This window comes from Cardiocondyla obscurior, linkage group LG02 (assembly GCF_019399895.1).
Source record: "Cardiocondyla obscurior isolate alpha-2009 linkage group LG02, Cobs3.1, whole genome shotgun sequence".
NCBI classification, from domain to species: Eukaryota; Metazoa; Arthropoda; class Insecta; order Hymenoptera; family Formicidae; genus Cardiocondyla; species Cardiocondyla obscurior.
This window is the reverse complement of record NC_091865.1, coordinates 2,511,409-2,537,068: the sequence shown is the minus strand read 5'-3', so window position 1 is coordinate 2,537,068 and position 25,660 is coordinate 2,511,409. Positions and strand designations below refer to the sequence as shown.

Genomic DNA, 25,660 nt, shown 5'->3' with positions numbered 1-25,660 from the left:
ATTTTTAAACTTAATTAAATTGCTTATCTCTCCAAACCCGTTCAGTCTCCCTAAACTTCGGCAATTTATTGTCTTGTGTAATTTACGTAATATAAATATGCACGCGTCTGACTTCCTCAGTTTTCCCTCTGGCAGTTTTGCAATCATCAAGATTTATTTCACGACGCGCCGCGATAATTTCTCTCTTGCCTCTGTTTTTGCGCAACGAAAAAGTGACAGAGTTCCAAATGGCCGAAGATGAAAACCGTGCCTAGTCACGTACAGAGCCGCCGTGATGTAGAGCGTTGAAGTTCTTCGCCCGCCAGGCGAAAATTACTGACGTGTAAGCCAGCACTTTGGCGTGCGCTCGTCTAGATAATACGCTTGAAACGTTAAAACACAACGTGAAGCATTCGTCTGTTTACACGAGCGACTTTTACGGCTGTGCGGCTAAAGTACCGCGCATGCATAGCGACTTTGGTCTTTCGTGCAATGTGTGCAATTTCATCGACTGATCTCGGACGAGAGCTATCTGTGTCTTGCATCGCGTATAGGATTCATCGTAAAAGCGTTCGCAATTGACTTGCAGATTTTGTAGTTGAAAATTTACGTCTTCCAAAATCAAAAGTGTAAATATAGCTCAACGTTACGTAGATAAACGAAGTAGAAATTAATTTATTATTTATATAAGTATTAATTATAAATTATACGCGTTATTCGCGCATGTTTCACATCTATTATTATTATTTTATTTTTTTTAATAGATATTATGTAAAGTTAATAGAGTTTTGCATTTTACGCGATATACATAATCTTTATAGAAATAGAAAGAAATTACTAGCAACGAGGAATACGATTGGCACTTATTTTTAATATTACCAAGCCCCTTCGTTAAACTTTCTTCGTTCTTACTAAAAAAAAAAAGCAATGATAAAGTTCGATAAGAACTTTCTTGAAGAAAAGAAAATCGAATTCTGCGATTAAAAAGCCCATTCCTGATTCTAACGGTGCCGGCTACTTCACGTGGTAAGTGAGAAGGATTCGTGGTTTCGAAGTTTAAGGCGTATCTGAACCTGTATCGAGGAGTCGTTCTTTGAAAGTGCTCGAAACCGATAAGCCTCGCGAAAGATTCGCAAGCTCTGGTCGCTATCTACCTGGTCGTTTTTTTTTCTTTTTCTTTATTCCCTCCAAAAACTTTCGGTTAAAGCTGTGGCTTTCAACTTTTCGATTTTCCTTTCGAGTTTTGGTAATCTTCAGTACTTCACGACGGCGTAGCCGCGTCTCGGGCACGTGTTCATTGTTACGAAAGGTTAGCGGGGAAAAGTCGTGACGCGAATGTTAAGCTAATTAGCGGAAATGTGAGAAAGGCGGGGTGGCGCCCATTGGCCGCGTCGACGCGAATTTATTTAGCGAATGCAAGACGGCCGTGCAGTTCAGACCGGAGAATCCCTTAGGAAAGAACGATTTCGGTGAAACGTTCCAGAAAGTCGTAAAGCTTCCCCGGCCACGGGTGAACCTTTAACTTGCCGTCTTTCGCAGCAACATTGGGAGAACCATACATCACCGGCGGCCGCGGACGCGCATTAAGTCCGCGTTTGTCCAGAGTTTCTCCACCCGGCGCATTCGTTGACACGTTGTAATTTTATCATCCCGAAGACGAATAATTTTAACGCTATTGTCGACCAAGTTCCCGGCAGTTTAGTCAAGTCGGAGCCGGTTTACATACATACATGCCGCGGTCAAAACTCTCCCGGTACGTTTTAGAGGGACGTGGAAGCGGTCGGAATATATTTACATATTTCCTCAACTTATTTACATCCCCGATAGCGACTTATATACGCGCCGTCGTTAAGAAAGCTTTCGTTAACAACGTGACGTAGAGCTTCGAATGGCGAGGGCAAATTTACGAGACAACGCGATAATTAAAGAAACGATAGCCCATCCAGAAGAAAAAAAAAAAAGGATTTACGATAGCAAACGCAACGTGTTTGTAGCACCTCTATTCTATCTCGAGTGATTTTATTTTCATCGAAATGGTTTTCCCTTTCGGTTATTTCGAACTTATCATGCCACGGCTGGCGATTACGTGGGGTATGCACCTTCGTCTGTGCCCGTAAAACTACGTACACATTTATGCGCCTTCGTAAAGTGGAATGGTTGCTGCGTCTAAATCGCATTTGGCGCGTTTCATACAAATGTAACCGTCTGCGTGTGCTCATTTATCATGAATATTGCGGTATCCGGGAAGGGCAAAAGGAGAAGAAATTTGATGCAGAAAATCAGGAAAGAAAGAGAAGAAAGGAGCGCGGAATCGGAAGGTACTTCGGTGTAAAGTGGCGGCATAACTGTGTAATTTTATCCTGTTAAATGGCGGTTTCGAAATGCAATATTCATGCATATCCGCGCAAAAAGTCCCTTCGCAAAGTAAGTGAGAATGTCAGATTACTATGAATACGGGATTTACCGAAGGATGCAACATTAATAGCTCGTAATTGAATCCTATTGCATAACTTGTGAGATATGATGGATTAATTGTTACGATTTCATGCTCGCGCACAATGGGCTTCTGTATCATCTATTATCAGTATAATTTCGGGATCAAAATTTAGCAGCCAGCAGCCGCGAATTAAACGCAATTAGCTATGATATTAATGACGTAACGTACACGCCACCGAGTCGATACGTAGCGCCGTGAAATTTTAGGACAGACGCCGGAATTACGGTACGTAGACACACCTGTGCCACATTTGAAAATATTCCGCCTCGAGTGGAAGTGCATCGCAAGACATATCAGGCAATTCTATACTCGTGGCATGCAACTGCGGCAGGCAAGTAGTTCATCTTTTATTCAATACGCGTTCTAAATGTGGGTAACGTAAATTCCATGTGTACGGGAGAATTTGATGAACATTCGAACTTACCCGTTGCGTTTTGCAAAAATATACATCAATCGCGTACTATTTCGCGAATTGGCCGGGGGTATCGGGAAAGTAAATTGCGCGGCGGTTGCGTATACGCCCGGTTTACATAAATCTTTGATGGCTGCCGCAATACTTGAAATTACGGCTCTGACGTGAAGTGATGCTTAAGGTTTTCGCTTAGCGTGCCGCGTGGCACTCGCTACATTTTACGCTGAATGATCTGACGCGATGCGCGGGGCACACACAGATGTGCCAGAACGCAACAGCGCGCCCCCGCAATACGCTACGTTACGTGTACGGTATTTGCTTAACTTGATTGATAAACAGTCCCTCGATGGCGTGGAGTAGCTGCGCGCCACTCCCCGAGTTTCGATCTGGGCGGACCTCCGGGGACACGGAAACGTTTACCTCGCACGTCACGTTTACGTCGTGTGACGTAGATGCTTTACGAACCACTAGTTCTCAGCGGTGTCATTCATGCGTTACATTTGTCTGCTAGGGATGATGCGGGCGGTACCTTGCTGTTGCACCGGCGCCCGATGAACCGTGCGGCAATACGCGGGAGTGGATATATAAAAAACGCTCCGTTTACACGCCGATAATAAAATTCTGTTTACGCCCGTTTGGCTGACGTTACACGGCGAAATAGAATTTCGCGGATTACGCGAGCTGCACGTGACTGGACTAAACCGGTCATCTTTGTGTAAAAACACACGCGAGGGGTGGAGGGAGGGGAACTCCAATACCTGTCGTTACTCGTTCGTTCTCTCGAATCTTGTACTCTCGAGGTTTAAAATTTTACCCCCTTCGAACTGTGACGTTACGTGCCCATTGCACATTCAACCCGTATGAATTCGGTTCCAACGTAAATATACCTAGTAAATTATTCTAGACGATGTACGGATCGATTTGTTATGTCTTAGCGCGACTGTAATGTCTGGATTTTAACTATTGGATTTCTAACGATATATATGTAAAATCGTTTTTTATAATTTTATTATGATTGTAATCGTATTGTGTAAAAATTGTGTTTAAATTCTTTTTTTTTTTTTAATATTGAAATAAAGTAACAGATTACTTTTATCGTTTATCTGAACAATGAAGTATGTTACCGCGATTTAAAATTAGAGCTCAAAGATTTGCGGACTATTTTGTCGGTGCGATGCATTAAAATTCAATCTTCCCAGCCTAAAGCATATCCGCGATCTTTCTTGTTATTTTTTTTTTTCTTCTTTTGTTTCGCGAAAAGTAATTAAGGCCGGCTTTGCCGTTTTGCTTCTCGTTCCCGTAGCTGCGGAAACCGAGCAAAGGACGCGAAGAGGGAGCGCAAAGCCGAGATTCGATTTACCCACCGTTTCCTCCGTAGCTGAGCATCGTAACCCGAACGGATAAAAATCCGCCCCGCGCCGTTTTCGTTCCGAAACTTTTTCTCCCATCTCGACGTCATTCTGTAGCTGCGGCTCGCCGCCGCCATATTCCCACATATTACACCGACGTCAAATAATGCCGCCATCGAAGGTGAATTTATACCGAATATCCGACCAATTTTGGCCCAACAAGCGATAAAATATGTCGGAACCCTCTCTACGTACGTAACTCTCTCACCAATCACGCGCATGCATTTTTCTCGGCCTCTCTACTTTGCCCTCAAGCTTTTCTTCCGCGAATATGGAGTAGACTGCATAAGAAAGGAGAAAAAATTTAATTTGCCCCGCCAATTTTGTGCAGTCGTGTTTCGGCATTTTGAGCTACGCCCTAGTCAATATCGAGCGGAAATAAAAATTGTGGCATAATACGTCGCAAAATATATCGAGCACTTTTTCTTTTACGTTAAGATTGATTAAAAGTGAACGTTTATTCAATCTCACATACGTGGTTAAATTATTAAAACGGTTGAATATTAATATCGAGAATATACTTAGTTACTACAACCTGATCTTACATACGTACAGCGAAAACAACACTCTTGGAAAATTTAATAATTATTTGAAGTACAGGAAAATATCGTGAGACACAGCCGGGTCAATATATATTGAGATTTAAGTGCAACATTTATCATCGTCTCGTACGACTCGCGTATCTGCGATCCCTTAAAAGTTTGTATTTTTTATTGTAATACGGTGAAGCCGTTCGAGCTAAATGATGAATGTGAGGAATATAAACGTTATCCTCGAGGGAGGAACACAATGGTTATTTTTGGACTTGAAAAAAAAAAAAAAAAAAAAAAAATGGACCGTTAGTCTCGTAAATAACGTCGCGATATGCGACGCATGGTAAACGTGATACATAAAGCAAATCAAATGTATTGTGGGGACAGAAAATCGTTTCTGCGATCGAGAGTGACCCGAACGTTGTAACACGTAGGGTGTGCTTGGGCAAACCAAAGTGGGCTTGAGTGTTCGGGGTCTACCTCTATAATCAATACTTGCGTACGTGAACGAGCCGGAATGTAATTTACGATGTGCCAAACGCTATGTTCGAAATATCTTGCGCAACTTGGAAACTATTTTAAACGGTACAGCGGACGCGGTATTCCTGAAGAGATTCCCGTCGAATCGCACTTTTTACCATTGGAAGCAATTTACTTGCTCAGCAGAGCAGCTAACGTTCGAGAAATAATGTTTATTACGTATACATATTTCGTGATTATCAATTCTGCTCAAGTTTGACCGCAAATCTTTTTTTTTTTTTCTTATTCTATTTTTTTTTTTTTCTTCCGCGCACAATAGACGAATTTTCTTACGGAAATGTAGGTCTGTCGATGACTTTTCGTTTCCAAGTTTCTATCTTTCGTAACTTTCCGCGGCGCATTTAGGGCGCAGGTTGTCTGCCGTAGAAAATGTCTGTATCCGTTATTGGACACATAGTTCTGTGATTTTACCATCTCGTATCCTTTCCACGTTCGATGAACCGGGACACCTTATATGAGAACGGTTTGCACGTGCGCGAGGGGGTTCGTAGATCGTTGCACGTAAGAATCTTATGTGGGACCGTCCGGATGATTGGAAAGGGTTTCCGCAATAGAGAGAGAGAGGTGCTAGCGTTGCGACTCGCTCAGTTTCGTTTACCCAAAGTTAGAATTACTGACACGTTCGTAACGAAAACTCTGAAATAGTTTGCTGTTTCTTATGTATCCGTATGTAATTAAAAAAAAAAAAATTCTGAACTTTTATTTTACTTGGCAGCAATTTTTTTTTACAATGCTTTCGAAGCAGTCATTTAAAAATTAAAACTTATTTGTTTTAGTAATTTGTTCGGCTATAATATTATAATCGAATTATTAATATTATTATTATTTTTTTGTATTTTTAATTTCCAATATTTTAAGTTCGATTCAAGTTTAGATTAAATAATTGCAACGTTAAATTCTCGTCTTGTAACAAAAAAAGAAATAATTTGTATTATCGATGAATTATTATTTTAAATCGTTATTCATAAGAATCGCGATAAACTTAATTCCGCAATTGTTTCAGCATCGACGCTTTATTTTTGCTCGTGGTAATTAAAGAGAGTATTATTTTTTTGTTGGATTTCATTGAAATTTTGTTGAAATTGATTCGACAATTCGGCTGGAATTTAGGGTTTTATCGGTGCAAACATATACCCGTACATCCGTGCACTTTTCACAATAGCCAATATACGTTATGAAACTGCGACTGCCTGTGGGTAACACACGGGTGTGTATCGAAATCTAGGTCATGTAGCAGAAGTGACTGTCAGAAAAGAATTAAATTCGCCGGCAACATTTCGTTTGTACATTTATACCTGGTGATATACATATATGAAAAAGGATTTTACGTAATGTAACGCCAGTAATATTGAGCATGAGGAAACGCGACAGAGAGATACTTTCGTTACGAAATAATATATCTACGTTGAAGTGGCGGAAAAGTTGGGAAAAACATCGGGACATATGAAACTCTCTCGTAGAGCCATGCATCATAATTCTTGTGACAGTCTGTAACGGTAAATTATGGAACTTTGGCATTTAAGAGCAAACTCGAAGACTACGAAATGACATCAGATTTTGAATTAAGATCGAGAACTGTTATTTCTATTTAATTTAACCTAATTTGAAGCGGGAATATGTGCTGCATTAAACATTCATATGTAGATGGAAATGTTTTGCTAAAATTTTATTAACCCTTATTCCCATCCGAGCTTTAGAATAAATCACAATTAATTTTCAACGTGAGTTTATTTAACACGGCACGTGACAATTATCGCCGTCCCGTGTTAAAACTTCTTGTTTTAGATAAATTGAAGAGATAAAATTGTTATCTTATTCAATATCGTTGACTTGTTTTCCGAGTTATTTTTCACGTACCATTTTTCAATTTGCATTCAAGAAATTAATCTCTCATTTCGCGAACTGTGTAATACGCCGGCGCCGAGCTATTCATCACCGTACAGTTTCATGATGTACCTACGCATGTCCGGTGGTCGTGTAACGTGGTAGTGAGAATCGAGAGACATGATCCCTCCAGATATACAAAATAAAAACAATAAAATCGAGGAAGAAGCTGGCGCGGCCGAATAACCATGCCGGCAATAAATCTGTCAGCGGGATAAAATATGCATCCGGGGAAAACGGGCGTCCCGCGCAATCAGGGTGCGAGTCTGGAACAAATGTACCCCACCGACCGAGTGTCGGTCGTTATCGGAAAATAGTTTTGCGGCTGCAAGCCACGATGGTCCACGTTGAGAGCGCTCGAGCCGCGCGACTGTTATCTTGCGAGAGTAATACCTCACTGAAAGACTGCCGTCGTGAGTTACTTCCGCCCTTCCCCATCGATCTTCGGTTATAGAATTTAGAATTGTACGGCAAGAGCGGATAAATAATAATGATCTGTTACTTTAAATTCATTACAGAAGTGACACTCAAATTTAGTAATACGGTAATTATTATTTGTCTTTAATTTAGTTAAAATATATACGAGGAAATATTTTCGAAAGTAATTTTTTTACTGTAACAGATTTATATTATTATATTCACTGGTAACGCGTAAAAGACGATGCAAATTGCGTATTTTAATTGCGATTTTAATTACGCTCTCCTTTCAAGCCTCTACTATGAGTTTCTTTATTTCCGTTTGATACGGTCACGCGAGGGAAATTGTCGCGGAAGAGCTTTTTTTCATTTAATACTTACAGCTTCGTAATATTGCAAAAAAATTCCGATATTGCTAAAATGTTATTTAATTAGTTTTTGGTGCGGGGGGCATAATTACTCGTGTGCGTCCGCGTCAATGGATCCTTCGCCTTTACGATTTTGCGCGAAATTGGTACGACCATCGATTATCCGCACGATTCTCCGTGCACGTAGTTCGCGGGCAACGGCTCGTAGTTTCGATTAGGGATTCTATAGTGCTAGGTTCCGGAGGGAGCTTTTACTTTGTTTCCGCGGTGATTTTCAACGAGGGACAGATTGCGACTCGCGCGTTTGCCCGTCGTGCCGGACGATTGCTGGGGGCTGACCACTTGAAACGGGAAGGGAATGGTGAGTGAGAAGACAGGGAAAACGAGAGGTGGGACACGAGAAGCTTCCATTTGAATGGCTGCCCATACCAACGTACTCTTATGCGGCCACTGCACCGCCTCGCCTTCCTCCCCCACGCCACCCTTTTCCCACAGCGTACCTTTCACCCTTTACCATCCACCCCGACCCTCCTTTCTCGTCTACTTTCCAAATGTTCGAATTGCGCCCTATCCGAGCCGTCGATTAACATCCCTCTCAACTACTCTGTCGCTCGACGCCCAGGGGGATGCGGTAACTTTTTCAATCTCATCGTAAAGAGCGACAAGAGTCGTTAACTTAGTTATGCAGCTTGAAAATTAACTGAATGGATTTTATGTGCTTTGTACATTTGCTCATCCTTTATTTTTGTGAAGAAACGCGGCTTCGTTTTATGTCTTTTTCTGTACCTTGTGAACAGTAATTCGTATAATCACTAAAAATTTATAAAGAGTATGAAACCAAGCGTTCGTATCCTCAGAGATTTGTCCCGGTATCGAATTTTGATGCGCTTCGCTTGCAAAATATTTAAATGTGGAATAAACCATTGATAACATTTTGGAAAAAAAAAAAATAAAAATAAAAAAATTACAGTTGCGAATTTTCAGAATGAATATTTCTCTTACCGCCGGATACTTGTACACGTATATAAATATTACATCCAAATGTGCAACTCGTTTTTATTATAAATTTATGTCCTAGTTATATTTTATTGTGTGGAATGATTGATATGGCACATAACATGCATCGCAGCAAAAGTAACAAAAAAAACCAAAAAAAAAAGAAGGAAAAAAAATATGTATATATTTGTGATATATTTTACACTACGCAATCAATTTTCAATAGAATTTTTTCATTTGCCCGTGCAACTTGGCTTTCGTATATTTCTAAACTGAATATTTTCCTCTATATTATCTTAAATTATTCGTGATGTAACATATTTGTCTGGAAAGTGCAGCGTTAAATAAAAACACGTGGATCGCTTACTTCGCGGCCGGATATTTTTTCATTTGCTGGCATTTTTTTAATCATGAATGCTCAATCGAAGGAGACCCCCCCCACGAGCCTTTTCAACCGCGGACAATTCATATGCGCCGACGGCCAATAATTATTTAAATATTATTCGCGTACCTCGGCGGAGAATCGGAATTTCGAATTCGGAAGAATCGAAACTCGTGATTCTCCTTTCGGCTCATTAATAATGTATTATCAAAACCTTCGGGAGAGTCTTCCGGGTGGCAGATGGAACCCGGAGCGTCGAACGTCAATGTTGGGTACCGGGGACAAGAGGATGGGACACGCGGGAAGTAGGTTCGTGGTGTATGCCCATCGTAAAAGGCATCCCGACGCCACGCAGCGGCGGCGCGGCGGCTGGCGACGTCGTCGGTGGTGGCTGCATTATCGAGTACACGGCAAGTCGCGAGTTTACAAGTTAATGCATGTTAAATCGCTCGAGCGGAATCGACCGGCGTGCATAATGGAACGTAACGCAGTCCGTGTGAGGCCCGCAGGGTTGTTTCAGGCGCCGCCCCGTAAGCGCCGCCGGTGTCAGGGGTGCCGTGGGTATTGTGGGCGAGAGAGGGAGAGCTCAGAGGTCGGCTGTGACATTATTAACAGATACGACGTGCATGGACAGGGAGTTAACATATAACGAAGCGGAACAGAGCAAAATGAGGCTGTGCAACAGTCGAAAGACGGGGGGACGGGGGGAGAGATTGTTCGTTCAAAGTGAAATAATCCTCGAGGACCAAAGTAATTTTTAATTGCATATGTTAATTTAAACGTAGCGTAAATTTATTCGCGATTATTACGCGTGGTTATTAGATTTTTTTTTTATATCGAATGTAGCTGATAATAATTTGTATCACGTCTGCCTTTATGCGAGTCGTACTACTTACATCGGATATATTGTAACGTAGCTCCAGAAAACGGCAAAGTATCGACTGTAATGCAACGTTACGTATATTTCTGTGATAATTAAATGTCGACGGTGTGTAATTAACGAAAGTTGTTACGCGGGTTGTTTCGCTATGTGAATTTATAAGCGTGGCAATGAATTTGCTATTTATTGCGTCACACGCGCCGCCTCTACTTTCATGCGTCATTTGCAGTTGAGAATTTCAAGCCGTGTCTTCATGCGTGCGCGGGATCGGCCAGACGGTAGAAATGAATGGATTGTTTGACTAACGACATTCGGTCTTCGTCATTTCTACCGCGCCAAATTTCGTGTCTAGAACTCGTGAGCGCGCGTGACATGCAAATTGCTTTAATTTATACGGGATCTGGAGACTGTTGTTTGGTCAGGTTGGCTACTACCAGCCAGATTGGGGTGGTTTGGGTACGGCGGACGTGCCTGAGCATCGATTGCTATGCTTGGTACCGTGCAAGTCGTATTTCGTCATTTAAAAGCTTTATTTGCAACGACAAGAATAACCGAGCAACAGACGTAACGTTACTTGCAACATATAATTGCACATATAATATAATTGCATTACCAGTTTAAAAAAAAAAATAATTTTTATAACAGTTTTCGTTTTTCTTAAATCATTCTTTCGTACTTGTATCACGTGGGAATTATTAATGTAGATGTATGTATGCCGATTGTTCAAATAAAGATTCGTGCAAGGATACGTAAGTGTTAGACACGTTGATTGGATATTACATAATTATCTCGCCCCTGGTCGTAATAAACCACGAGATGTCGAAGAGACGAAAATATGTTCCGACAAATTTCAAGTATGGTGAGTGACGTGACCTTATAACTTTACTGATCCCTGCTTAGGTCGATATCTCATAGAAACGTTAACCTCCCCGCGATAATGGGAATGAACACCCGCGATAAAAGGTTTTCGATGTACTGCCATTCGTCCAATAAACGCGAGTGATGCTAAACCTTAAAGTCATGTTTGATTTATTAATATTGTCGTTTTTACCTTGATGTCGTCGTTAGTATAATTACGTCGCTAAACAAAATTATCGCAAAGTTCATGCAAATGTAAAGTCTAATTAAACGCCGATAAATTGTGACGTATTTTAATCAATTATGTATTTTAAAATGTCGACTGTCCCTTCGTGGGATATAAGATCAATTTTCGTATCTCTTGTGACGATAACTATATTTTGGGACCCAGGTGGACTTTACCTGTTCAGTATGATACAAGATCGCTGCGCGAAAGTGCATCTCATCGCAGATCCCGCAATAATGTGGTCGTAGAGCTTTTTATCGTTTCTACGTCGGGTGAACTACAAACTCTTACAAAATTCATATTATAAACAACGTAGGTGAGCCGCGAACTGGACGGGCGAAGATTCATAATGTCGGCAGTACATCACAAATTTAAAAAGACATTTTTAATGTTTAATTAGGCTTCACGCTTAAAGAACGTTGTGATTTTAATGAACCGGGGCAGAGAAAATTTTTTATATCTAATAATAATTATTATTAATTTTAATATGCGCATGTATTAAAAGTTTTATGAATTTTATATGGTTTTTACATGCAATTCAAATTTATGATGAACTCTCTTCAGATTTGTTATTTACATTTCACAAGTTCAAACGAAGTAACAAAATTATTATTCTCTCTTTGACTTGGAGTTGTACCTTTTTTTTTTTTTTCTATTTTTTAAATACTGTTATATTTATAATATTTTTTCTTTTTTTTTTTCATCGTTTTACATTAACCTTTTACTTAACGTCGTCATTTGTTTTTTTAAATTGAAGTACGCACTCAAATGGATTTCATTGCGTTCTATTTTAGAATCACTGGATTGAATCACGGAACTTAATTACCATAAATCGGTTTGTCTAGCCCGGAAGAAATTTCAGATTTCGGTTAGTTTAGAATCAAGAATGATGGAATTACAAAATCCAATTACCGTAAATCTTGTTTTTTAGTCGGCCGCAGAAGAATTTCAGACTCCATTTGGTCTCGAGACAAGCGATCGATCTATGTGGGACCATAAATTTTGTTTTTCGCGCCGGCCAGAAAGGAATTTACGGTACTATCTAACGTTTGATTAACTCTCTAACTTAATGCATCGAATGCATCGACGGGATTATATGACTGGTGGTCATGTAATTTTTGTACGTCAGGTCAGTTGCTCTCTTTGTCTCTTTTTTTTTTTTTTCTTTAAATCGAACGAATGACTATCGCAATGTCGATCAGCTTTAAATACGAAGTTACGATTTTTTAATTTTATTCAGGCGTACCTATAATTTATATAATATATGCGTTTAATGAATATTTATCGATACACGTGACATTCCACGAATGTCATTAATTATCAGCTAATTTATTGCGCCATGTGCACAGATTCGGTTGACATTTATCGATGTAAAGACACCTAGGTGCGATGACATAATCTTTGTCAATCCGAGGATACCGGATTGACCTAGGCTACCCTAAGCTACGCGAGTATAACCCAATCTGTAATGCATGCGGCGAATTAGTAAGAGGATTATGGTCGCGTGTACGATCGATGAGATATAGGATTGGCCAAGATCGAAGAGATACGGCCAATGTAACGAATACCCGTTGGCTGTGGTACATCAGGTTCTTATCCCGGATGTGGCTACTTAGAAGATTAAATTTTTACGCGTATTCAATGAAATTAAAATTGACGAGTGTTTTACGCGTAAGATTTTTTATTTTTTTTTTTTTATTTAATAATGCTAGAGAATAACGTTTATTTTTCTTTTCTGTTTTATTGCATTTTTACTTCAAATATTTTAATTTTAAATAATTTAAAAATTGTTAATTGTACAAACATAAAAAATTATGTTTCTTTCGTTTTCGATCTTAATTCAATACCCGTATTGTTTTCGGGAGCGACGTGTTGCTTGGAATACTCTGTATAATTCAATTGAGTTCTAATCAATGTTAATTAGTCTTAACAAATGAGTATCTCCCGTTTCATTTATTGCATTGCAACGGCAACGGTTGCTTGTTCGGACATCTCGCCGTCCATCTTTTAATGGTCACTAGCTATGGGGTTACTTCGATGATCGCAAGCACCGAGTGGCTCACGGTAACCGCCGCCTCGATTAGGCGAAATGGCTCTGAGAGAATTCACGGCATGTGGCGCAATATTGCCACGTGTAGATCACCTCGTGCCAGCCAGGTCGAAGAAGGTGGAGGTGGCGGCCACCTTGTCGAGTGGTGGTTTAATATACGCTATGAAAGACGCGTGCTGTATACTCTGTACACATACATATATACACACGGCATACATGTAAAACGATACCATACATTACACGAAAACCCTATAAATTTTATACGACTGAATTCGTGCCTGCGATGATAAAGAACAGTGCGTCGTGGATATTGAGCTTACTTTTTTTTTTACCTTTCAAAGTCATTTCTTGGAGATTAAAAAAAAAAAGTACTATCGTATCGTTCACGAAATATTCTTGGCTTGTAAGAAATAAAATAATAATAATTTACAAATGCAATATTTATGTTAAATACGCTCGCACGTTTCTTAAAACGTTTGCTTTATAAAAATTTATTACGAGAAAATAGCGAAATGGAAAATAGTCGTTTCATCAAACATTGTCGAATTAGTGATTGGCAAACAGAGATTCTTGAAAATTGAGTGAATCATAGCGTATAGTCTTTAGTTCAGTGAAGCGCGGCGTCTCGCGCTTGACTTCGAAGCTCGCGGGGATGGGCGTAGCGTAGACCAAAAGAGCATCTGCCCGAAATACCTTGTAACATTCTCTAAGAGCGCGTGCACACCGACACACCTACATGCCTGTAGAAATTTCCTGTCGCGTTAGAGTACAAAGCCCCACGACGCGAAATTTATTTAGGGCTCGCGCTGCACAATTTGCTACGAATTCACCACGACGCGTGCGTCTGAAAATTTACCCTCTCAGCAATAAGGTGAACTAGGGCAGAATTAACCGGGCTAGAAGATTTTTCAGGCGACACGGAACATTAAGAAAAAGAAAAAAAAAATTCCGTAAAAACAACTGTTATAATACGCGAAATATATATGTAAATATTAAATTATTACGTTAGAAATTTTGATCAGGCAATTCTTATTCTCAATTTCTTTGAGATATACGGAGGAAAAAGGGGGATGCGTAAGAAATGGATTTTTAAAGTCGCTTTTTAAATCTTTTCCAAGTGTTGTACCACTGTGCTTTCAATCTGTTGATTCAATTTGTTCTACCCTGGCTTATACTGTCACGCAAAGTCTAACAACTGTTTGCACCGACAATAGGGACGTGTACGCGCGTTCAATATTTTTTTTCTCTCTTTTTTTTTTTTATCCACGTCCTTTCTTATTCCATCTTTATATCTCCTCTCATTTTGCGCGACGTGCGGCAAATTAGTTCGTTAGGTACGGATTGCAATGTCTTGCATAATGGATCCCCGACGTGAGCGAAGACCCTTTCATGTCTACGGTTGATTCAATCATATACTCGACTAATTAACTGCCTTGACACAAACACGGCAGTTGCGTAAATTATAGCACCAATGCAAATACTGCGCTTGATAGAACTGACCAAGCGTGAAACGCTCTCGCTCACCGTCGGTTGTCTTCAATGCTTATCTTCGCGCTACTGCAAATTAAAATGTGTCGCAGAGCGCGTAGAAATTTTCTATCTCTTTTATTAATATATTATTATATTTCCAACATTATTTTGTTTAATCGACTTTCCATCACATCTAATCAAATATCGTTTGTCGTTCTTAAATTTATTTTAACAAAACAATATTTTTAACCCGTACGTTTCTTGTAATTGACGCACGAAAAAAGAAAGGGTTATATAAATTAATAATTATTTGACGAAAATTATTAATACGTACATTACTACTCGCGTTGAATTCGAAGATTTGAATGTTTCACGATGCAAATACAGCGTATCCGATAAAAATTTAAGGATCGATTTGCTCTTAGCCTTATCTATCGCATTGTGCATCGCACGCTCGCGCTCGTCATGTTTATCGTACATTATGTATGCTGGCAGTATGGCAAGGGAGCCACGGCTGTGATCGTACCGCGGCGTGTAGACCGTTGCTCGGTATTCACATGTGGCTTTATGTCAGATAAGACTCGAACACGCATTTCGATCGCAAATGCCGGGGTACATGCAAGTACGTATCTTATCATCGGGAGTAATAAACGTAGCCCGAACCGCCTGCAGAATCAATTTGCGTAAGTCGAACGGAGCGCGGCATCTTGGATCTCGCGAGTACCAGAAACAGAATAGCACGGTACATCGAACTGGATTCGCCCCGCGTATGTAATTAACAGTTGCCGTCGCGCCGCGAAGCGCCATTTGATCTTTCTGGATGTAATTCGAGGATCCAATTGCGCGTGGCACGCCTCGATTCCGCGCTACGAAAACTGATATCATTTCAATGAACGTCATACTCGCATTTTGCGCCGATGTGGCCCGCATGGGATTTTGCGTTTACGTCGTTATCGCAAATTTACGTCGGTACGTGTGAGGCAAGAGAGCATGACTGGGAAGAATGGTTGGTCGGTTCTACGTTACATATTTGATTTCCTGTACTTTAATTAGATTTTTCTTTATTTTCTTCCGGCCGACGTTTCCCTGCAGGGAAACTCCTTCTCGAGAAGATTATACGTATTGCCGTTGTTAGAAACACGCGTATATTTTATTTGTAGTAGTTTAGAGACAGAATTAACTTTGGCTTGTATTAATTATTACGTTCTATCCTCTGTTTATTATCAATGCTTATCCAAAAGTTACGACGCGTATATTTCAGATTTAAAAATATCAAGCACATCCTGTACTAAAATTAGAAGCAACATGCATTTCCCTGTTCTTTAAATAAAGAATCAATTTTATCAATATGCTAAAGGGAACGTTATACGACAGAAAATATTAAACAGGTGACAGGTTTGACTGTCTAGTCGTGCTCCGATATCGCGGAAAAAGCGAGCCGTCCCTTTTTTTTTTTTCCCTCGAACACGCTACTATAATGGATATGCAAATCATATTAACGTCAGGTGATGGCATAATTCAGTTTCTGTCGAAATTCCTGGATATTCTTTTTACTGATACTATGCCGATAATCATTATTTACGGTATCTTTATGAAAAGAAATTGCTTTTTAAATTATTAACCTCAAAAATTTATTACTTTTTTATTTTTTTTTTAATATTCTAAACTCTATAGATTTTTAAATATATTCATCAAATTGAATATGTAACTAACAAAATTATTATATTTTTAGAAATTTTGAAATAGATTTATAATATAATTGCTCACATTGTTTCGTAATTATTTGTTGCACAGGCAAGACTTAGAAACTACGCTAATAATTTTGTATTTAAACCGGACGGTAGGTAGAAGCAACTTTACAATAATAGCTTCTTAAGCGTTTTAATTGTCTAAACGTATTTTTTATATTTTTTTTTTTGGTAAAATATACCACCGCGCGTTCTGTAATTTTGCCTAAAAGGTAAGCCCTTTGTACGGTGGTAATTCTAATGTTAATGTTTCTGCGTTGATATTTTGTTTCGCGATAATGCGAATAATATACTATGCGCCGGAAAGAAAAACATGTTTTGTACGTTTAACGCGTTTATGCTGCGGATTATATTACACGTCACCGTTTTACGCGTAATATACAGCAAGTTTATATGAACGGCAAATACGTTCAGATACGTTCGCATTACTTATCGATATCTTTGCCAAGCGATGTCCTATCAAGATAGCCCGTTTTGCATAGCTATAGAAATTGCTAGCTATAATTTTGCAGATAACAATGCAGGCTGCATATTCATGAAGGCGCCGTACAAAATGCAATAGCCATTTATCTGTTGTTATATGGGGAGCCCGGAATTTCCAATTGCCGCGAATCCAAAAATCGCAAATGTTATCGCGCCGGCAGAGCGGTAATTAATGCGCGGATCCGCCGGCTTTGAAAGCTGACGGGATAGCTTCCAAATGAAAATTCGGCGAAAGACACTACCCGACCCTCTTTCTCTTCGGGCGCGAAATATCTATTCAATCGCGTTGCGACCTCGTGCTTTTTAAATAAGGTATGACTGCGGAGAATCTAGTTTCGCCGGGATACTTTTACATGATACCCACGTTCTGTCGGCGCCGACACAAGGGGGATTCCGAAATGACGCCTTCCCTCCGGTATTCCCGATAGCAGAGAGGTCCCACGTATCGCGGATAGCACGTACGTATTGGCGCGGCAAGTGTATAAAACTGCTTGCCTCAACCAAATGCGTGCTTCAATTTTTGGTAAATTTAATATGAGACGAAAGATCGGAAAGGTTAAAGGTGTTTTGTTAAATTTGGGGCAAGATCTCGCCCTCGCATAGTATACTAATTTGGTATGCATATCGATGAATATCGATGAACTCTTTCGACGGAGCTTACGAGCATAAATTAAACTTTGATCATTTTCGCATTATTGACGAGCTTCCCAGCTATCATGGCGCGCGTGTTCTATCCTAGAAAACTTTTGCTGCAAAATCGGAGAATAATATTTCCATACCGGAAAATATCAACTTGGCTTTATACGTATACATGTTATGTTATTACGATATTAATATTTGCTCAAAAATAACTAAGCTTTCATATTTGTTTTTGATTTTTTTTTTTTTAGTGAAAATTCTTGGTTATAATAAACTTTTTTTTTTGCAAATACTTTAGTAAAAAATAAAATCGTGCGGTATATGCAGTTTCGTTACTTTGTTGAAAAGCTTCCGTTTATAAAACGAAATAATTGTATTTCGTATGCGCTTGCATTTTCTTTCTGTAACTGTTTTCCCGAAGAAAATACAGCGGTCGAGTTTTTTGCAACTTTAAACTGAATATCAAAGCTTTTTACCGATATTTATAAATAATATTTTACGATTAAAATATTCGACGTAATCGACAATTATATACCGCGCGAAACTTTTGATGCTTTTGTCAGTTTTCGTGGCGTACTATTTTTCTTTAGCGAGGGATCCGCGCGCCGCGTCGATGGCGCAAAAGTTCCACGGTTAAACTGCATTCTGCGAAACGTGTGATTAAAACAGGTAACACGATACGTCAACCGTATTTCACAACAATAAACTCTAGAGATTCGTTTTCAGATATGCCGTATCGAGTGACACCCGAAACTACTGAACACGTATTTCAACGCGATATCCTATGGCGTATATTTTCCCCGAGCTAAGTGCTGTTCGCAGTGTAAAAGCGAAATTGATGTATTACGCCGACTGGCACGTTCCAATTCGCGCCACGGCCGCGGTAATGCTTGCGGTGTTTCGGACAGCTTCCACTGCACAGCATTATGATCATGACAGAAACTCGAGCGCATAATTCCGCGTACTTGCACGTCTTGTCCGGCGTCTAGTATTATCCGTTATCGGACAGGCCTGATGATGACTGATGGAAGTCGGCCTATTGGATTTATCGCGACGCGAAGAGAGAGAGAGAGAAAGAGAGAGCAGGAGGATGAAACGAACGAGGGGAGGGGAAAAAGAAAAAAAAAAAGTGAAGTAGATCGCAATTACGAGGCCTCTACTGCGACGCCCGTGGCATCGAGCGAGGAATTACCTCGTCTCGGCCGACAATTAGTCCGGTTTCGAACTCTCTGGTGCCGTAACCGCCCTCCATTGTACGAGGAAATCTTTTGCCGAGCCTGCGCGCGGCAGAAATAGGATTACCGTCGTCTCCTCTCCTCGATCCCCCTTAAATCTCATTTCGAACGGACGTGTCTTTTCCTCTATTTTCCGTGGCCCAATCCGCTGTCGAAGGGAGTTTCGTGGCAAAAACATTAACCTGCCTCGATGTCGAACCACGGTTCTTACATCCTAATCTCTCTAGTTAAATTTATATATGACTAGCTCTATTAAATATTGCATTTCCCTCTTGACGCTATACTTTCTCCCAGATATCAATTATTTCGGAGCATGGATTTTCCGCCGTTAATTCCTTGTCAACGTTAATGAATTTATGCGCGAGCAAGTTTTATCATTTGAAAGATGCACATCGGAGATATATAAACGACGAAGTTTATTTCGTTGTTGACGGCACTGCAGCACGGAACTCTCCGACGGGTTTTCAAAGTTTAGGAGCGGGAGTTGTCTTCTGACAATCAGAGTAAACGGAAGAGGAAAGCCGGTGTGCGACTGGCAAAGATCCCGACTGTTCGAGAATAACTAGTTACAAATGATAAAATAACAGAGTTCATTTAATCTCTCGTTCGTGCGTTCCGTTAATTGATGAGAATCAGCATTGTTTCTTGGCAAGGTAAACTTTGACTATTTTCCTTTCTCCGCGCATTTGTTAGAAGAGACAAACAGTCCATTTTTTTGATAATTATTTTATAAAAGTATGTTAACGTCTTTAATATTAATATGATAACTTAGATTTAAATTACGATAATTTTTTTTTTCCTTTTACTAATTTTTATGTTATAAAAACATACAGATGACTTTTAATATTTTTGAACGTTAATTTTTTTATTATTATCCCTCAAAAAAAATTTTTTTTTGTATGTCAGGAATTCTAATAATTTTTTTACAGAAACAAAAACAGAATTCTATTATATTATATTTAAATAAAAAATTTTCTTATATCATTACTTTGCTGTTCTATAAGTATTTGTATTGTTCAAGCGGCAAAAAATTTAATTAGGTTTGACCCAACAATACGATGAATCGTTGATGCGTGAACCCGATATATACGCTTAATTAAAGCTATTAAAATGTAGGACTCGAAATAAAGGATTCCGGGAATCTCGAGAATTTGCTCGCGCTCTTCGGTTCATTCTTCCGCGCGGAATTTGTTTTATCGCACACGACTAAACTACTCCCATAAATTACTTTCTCCAAGCGATCAGATAATGTCCTCAAATTCACGCGCGCAACTTCCGCCGTAGATCAATCTCTTCCCCAACCTCGCTGGTTGAATAGACGACCGACCGACTCACACTACTTCGAGAAACAGCTTAACGTTACGCCCGATTTCGAAAATAAATTGTTTCGAAAATTCTTTAGAACAGATTCTCGCGCAGTCCATAAGTTAGCTCCATTATCGTGCATTTTTTTTTCTTATTGTTAAATTATTTACAGTTTCTAAAAAATGTAAAATTAAATAATTTATTGTTATTAAAAGTGCCAGCACGGGTCTTGTATTAGCATAATGTTAAATTTACTTTAACGTATCATACAAATTCATCATAATTGATTTTTTTTTTTTTTTACATACTTTTACTACGCAGTACGTATAATACTGCGCGTACATTTGGGTCGGCTATATATAAAATATTAAATTTTAAATCGACTATAGCCTTAAAAATTTAACGTGCAATGGGAATACGGAGCTAAATTATGCATCATGCAAATGTGTCTAAATGGAACGGTAGTTGAAAATAGATGATATGCCTACGGATCGGTATATTCGTGGATGGCAATAATCAAGAATTCATCTCTTACTGTTTTATACGATGTGCAGGGAATCTAATCTTAAGGCGGTGGATAGTGAGCGATGAACCGATGATCGGCTATTATGTTTCCGCCGGAGGGAAAGGCGCGAATAAATATGGTGGAAAAGTGCCGGGACATATATGGGAAACACAAAATTTCCATCGTGCCGCGTGTAAATGCGGTACGGCCGGAAAGAGACGGGTATATCACGGTAGACGGCTACTACGGAAATTGCCCACCTGCCCGGTTTCCACGATCCCTTCGTCCCCTCGGTCCCTATTTCAATGTGTAGATGTATGATAAATCGAAGTGCATCGAAGCACTTTCTCATCCAGAGAAGGAGATACCGCTCTGTGCAAATGTGTATCGGATATTTTATCTCCCGTCGTTTTCGTAAAATATGTATTTCCGTAATCAACAATTATCTGTTAAAATAATGTGTCGCACTAATGTTGTAATATATTTACGTTATTTCAATTTAAAAAAAAAAAAAAAAAAAAAAAAAACAACGTACGCTGTTATTCCTACATATTATTATTGCATCATTTATGTGCCTTTTCCTGCTGTAGATAATTTGATTCTTGAACATGTGAATAATGTAATGTAACATCTCGCTTATATGTAGAAACGTATCCGCGAATAAACATGGAATAAATTCTATGTTTCTTTAAACATATCAAGCAAGTTTTCTTTTCCTTTCGAGTAAATTAGCGAGCAATCAATTTTTTTTTTTTTTTTTTTATTAATATTGTGTCGCGCAAGGCTTTAAAAATAGATATCAATAAACCGTTTTATCAAATCGTGAAAATTATTTTGGTCTGTCTACAAGTTTCTGCGTGCATGTGATTTCTACATCTTCGTCTTTCAATTAACAACTTTTGTAAAGCAATGCGAAAATAAAAAAATATCTATCGGGCTATTATGCAGGTATAACTTTAATAACGTCGCTTCCCGCGATTAGTATTATTTCCATCATTACTATTCTTTACGGCCAGTAGACGTAGCACTGGAAAATATCGATTCTCTGTGGAAATCATCTTAATACCGACTGAATGGTCTTGAATTAAGGCCAATAACCAAGATGGATGAGGCTTATGGAATTTCTCTGCAGGATATTTGTAGACCTCTATTTTCTTGTTTTCCGCCGTACTATCCAGCTTGCTTAATCTTGGCATTTCCTTTCCATTAGTTCTCAAAGTAATTGAATTGATGGTAACGCTATTATACCAATTATATTTACCCAAATTCGTTTTTAATGTACGTACAACGCAGCGTGTTATACATTCGCATAATTAATATTTCGCTTATTTCCATTATCAATAATTATGTTTATATTACCGTTATCTTATTAATATGCGTATGCTGCGTTTTAAAACTAAGGCAGACACTATTAACTCACTGTTTAATGTAATTTAATGAACATTAAATTAAATGTACATTAACCCAATTAAAATTTGCGTAATTAATATTCAATTCAATTAGTTTTACGAAAATGTAAATGACATGAAGAACTGAAGTGAAATTGCTAATGTAAAGTTTTTAGTGTACCGATTAAACACGCGCGCATCCGTCCCATAAATATGCAGATTAATTGTTGAAATGTTTTAAAGCGGTATTAGAAAATCTATGCTTAAGATACTTCCCGGTTGAGAGGTGTACGCTTTGGCACGCGCACGACGTCGCATTACCGGATAGACCATGGATATAAGGATAGAAATTAGGAGCGGTCTAAAGTTTGATAATTAAGAGAGCACTATTCGCTAGAGTGGTTTGTAAGTTACGATGGAGTGCGCGTGGTTTAGCTACCGTTATCTTCTATATACGTGATACTCGAGCGCCGGTGCATCTTAACTTCGACCTTCGATCCGGTCCCTTCTCCTTCGCGGTCCTCTCCGCGCTCCTCGGCTGGCGTAGTTAATGCCACTCCTATCCTCTTAAGATATCGCATTATCACTAAGAAGCTTTTCGCGCAGGACGCAAACTCTCCGCAAGTATAAAAGTGGATCGGATTAAAACTTAACGTGGATCTTCGCATAATTGCATTTCTAACAAGCAAGTCCATTGCGACGCGGCAACGGTGACCTTCCTCGATTACATGGGGCTCTATTAAACGAAGTGCCGGACCCCGTTCGATAGTCAAACCCTTCTTGTGGCGAAAACTCATTATAAAGTGAAAATTAATCGACATATTAAACTGGTGCATTCGTTCTTGCAGCTTTCCCCCCCTTTTTCCTCCCCTCCTCCCTCCCGGTTGCGGTTAAATCGTAATATTAAATAATTTCATTCGCGTAACGTATCGACTTGTTGCTTTTTATTCCCCCGAATGTTTAGGAGCAACGTGTATTAGTCGATGAATCTTTCGCTGCCGCGAACAATGCAATACGTTGAAATGCGTCACTTTGTTTAAGTTCGCTTCGCACCCATTTAACTATTATCTCCTTTCGGTACCTACGGCCCTATCGCTCGCAACTTCTGACTGAAGCCCGACAGTGTTGGAGTTAACCAGAACTTATACCTAGTTTATGCACCTGTCTCTTCCCTCTTATAACCTCTGTAAACGCGGCTGCGGCCTTTGCCGCAAGCTGCTATTTCTGCGAGCGCGAGATTGCACCCGGCCGCGCCGTGGAATTCGCAACCTGAAGCACCGTCGAAGTGCATATCAGGTTCACGCACCGCTGGTATCATAATACCAGGCACGATTCAATATAGTTAGCACATCTTCTATTAAGATCTGCCAGTAACGAGCTCAACTTTCAACAATCAATTATCGCGCAGAATAGACTTTAACGTGAGCATTCGCGTAAATCTCTATCTATCCATACCGAATTCAGAATCCCGTGAATGCAAGATATACCGCGTCTCTTCAATTTCGTGGGAGTGCAAAATTATCTTTGTTTATATTGATTTCACGTACCGAAGTATGTATATTAAAAAAGAAAAAAAGAAATAAAATATGAATAGTCGAAAAGAATTTTTAGATATCGATAACGATATAATTTGCTATATTTGGCTTGTGCTTTTATCAGATTTGTTAAATTGAAATTGAAATTTGCAAATCAATGAATCGACGTTGTTAAAATTAGTTACGTAAACAAATTATGAATAAAAATGATCCTGTATTAATAAAACGATATATTATACAGTTCCTCGGGTATTTTGCCAAACTCGAATCGAATTAATTTGTTTTTTTTTTTCCAATTTTCCAGATTATTCACGGAGTTCACATCGAGCCAGTGCACGAAGTAAAGAAACGTAGCATCAGTCAGCCAGTACGCATTCTGCTGTCTTACGACGAGAGCGTCTTCAGGTGAGTTTGCACACATACATGTTTCTACGAAATTTGACGGTATTTGTCGACAGCATGAAATTACAGAGAGTTACGGATCGACTATATTGAGGTACAAATCGAGTTCACCTCGCAGCACAGCGAATTGCAGCTAACTATCTTAAGCGGCAATCTCCTGCGAGCAATCGAAAATAGAGGAACGCTCAGTTCTAATTTGATTTATCCGCGAATTCAAAGGCTTCCGATTCCGTATGGCGTGGAAAATTTATATCGAGATATCAAAATTGAGAAAAAGATTTATTAATAATTTTCCCTTTTCATGCACATCGAGAGAAAAAGCTTTTAGACCGAATCGTAATTTCGTGATACCTCTAATAATATATATCGTTTATAAAATATATCTATGAAAATTAAATTTCTGCTATAATATAATTTAAATGCAATTTTGAATTCTTGCGATATAACTTGCGCTAAAAAATTATGTCATAATTATGGAGAAATAATACTTTTTTTTTCTTTTTTTTTTTCGGTGCAAAAAGACTTTAACATGTAATTAGGTTAATATCGTCTGTAGTTTCGCCTTCTCGTGATAATTAATCTTCTGTGCGCGCCTACGCTCGCAATTCACTCGAATAAATACGGTTTTTACGGACGTCGCTACGTCGTCACGCTTACAACGGGCGTGTCCAATCCGTTACGCATTTTCTACAGCGTTACAATGGGATCTTTCACGCGCAGCTAATTTAGTAAAGTGCTCATAAATATTTTCTTTGCCGTTTAATTTTCAAATGGTGGCAGAAATTAGCTCGACCGTTGCGTAATATTTTTGTTACCGTACGACGCTTCCGGGTCACCTGTCGCTTATTCGCGTCGTGAAAAGAACGACACGGCTCACCTCTCTCGCAGAATAGCGTCTATCCGTAATTGCGGCCGCTCTTGCGGACGTTATTTCTAATCAGCAGAGAAATTACCGTGGCGTCGTAAGACGCTTCTTAAACATTTACATAGCGAATGTACGACCGCGCTTACTTTTCCGAGGGACACTTGAATCGAGAATGGTATATGATCCGACGTTAAAAAAAAAGAAAAAAAACTCTATCGCGAGCTTCGATATTGCCGCGTAACGTCTCGTGGAGTTACGATAATGGAACTTTAGACGGCGAATTTCGCACAATTATTATCTGTATTATTTTCCGTAAAGTACTGATATTCTTAGCTCGGCGCGGTTATTTCTCGAGATAGTATTCCAGAAATTTAGGGACGTTGCAGATAATCTCTATTGCGCGCCTCTTAGTGTCTTCTCCCGCAACTGCGGAAGGTAATGTGTTAAGGTTTATAATAGCTGGAAACATGATAAGCAAAGATATCCTTACTACTCGAATGGCGATTCCGCAATAGCTAATGCGAGACACGATCCCGAAATGGTATGCGGCATTTGCCACGACATTGCCAACGTGATATTTATACATACTAATAAACAATCGATTCGCTTAGATCGCGGTACCGTGACGTTACATTTTTTACACGAAAGTAAAAA

General features: G+C 39.3%; 1 protein-coding gene across 1 annotated transcript in view; it reads left to right on the top strand.

Moving 5' to 3' along the window:
• Invadolysin (leishmanolysin-like peptidase, invadolysin) overlaps positions 1-25,660 on the top strand; it is a 217,513-nt gene that overhangs the window by 79,277 nt on the left and 112,576 nt on the right. The window contains exon 2 of the mRNA XM_070671411.1: positions 24,044-24,144. Within this exon, the coding sequence (XP_070527512.1) occupies positions 24,044-24,144 (101 nt within the window). The remainder of the gene's footprint in view (positions 1-24,043; positions 24,145-25,660) is intronic.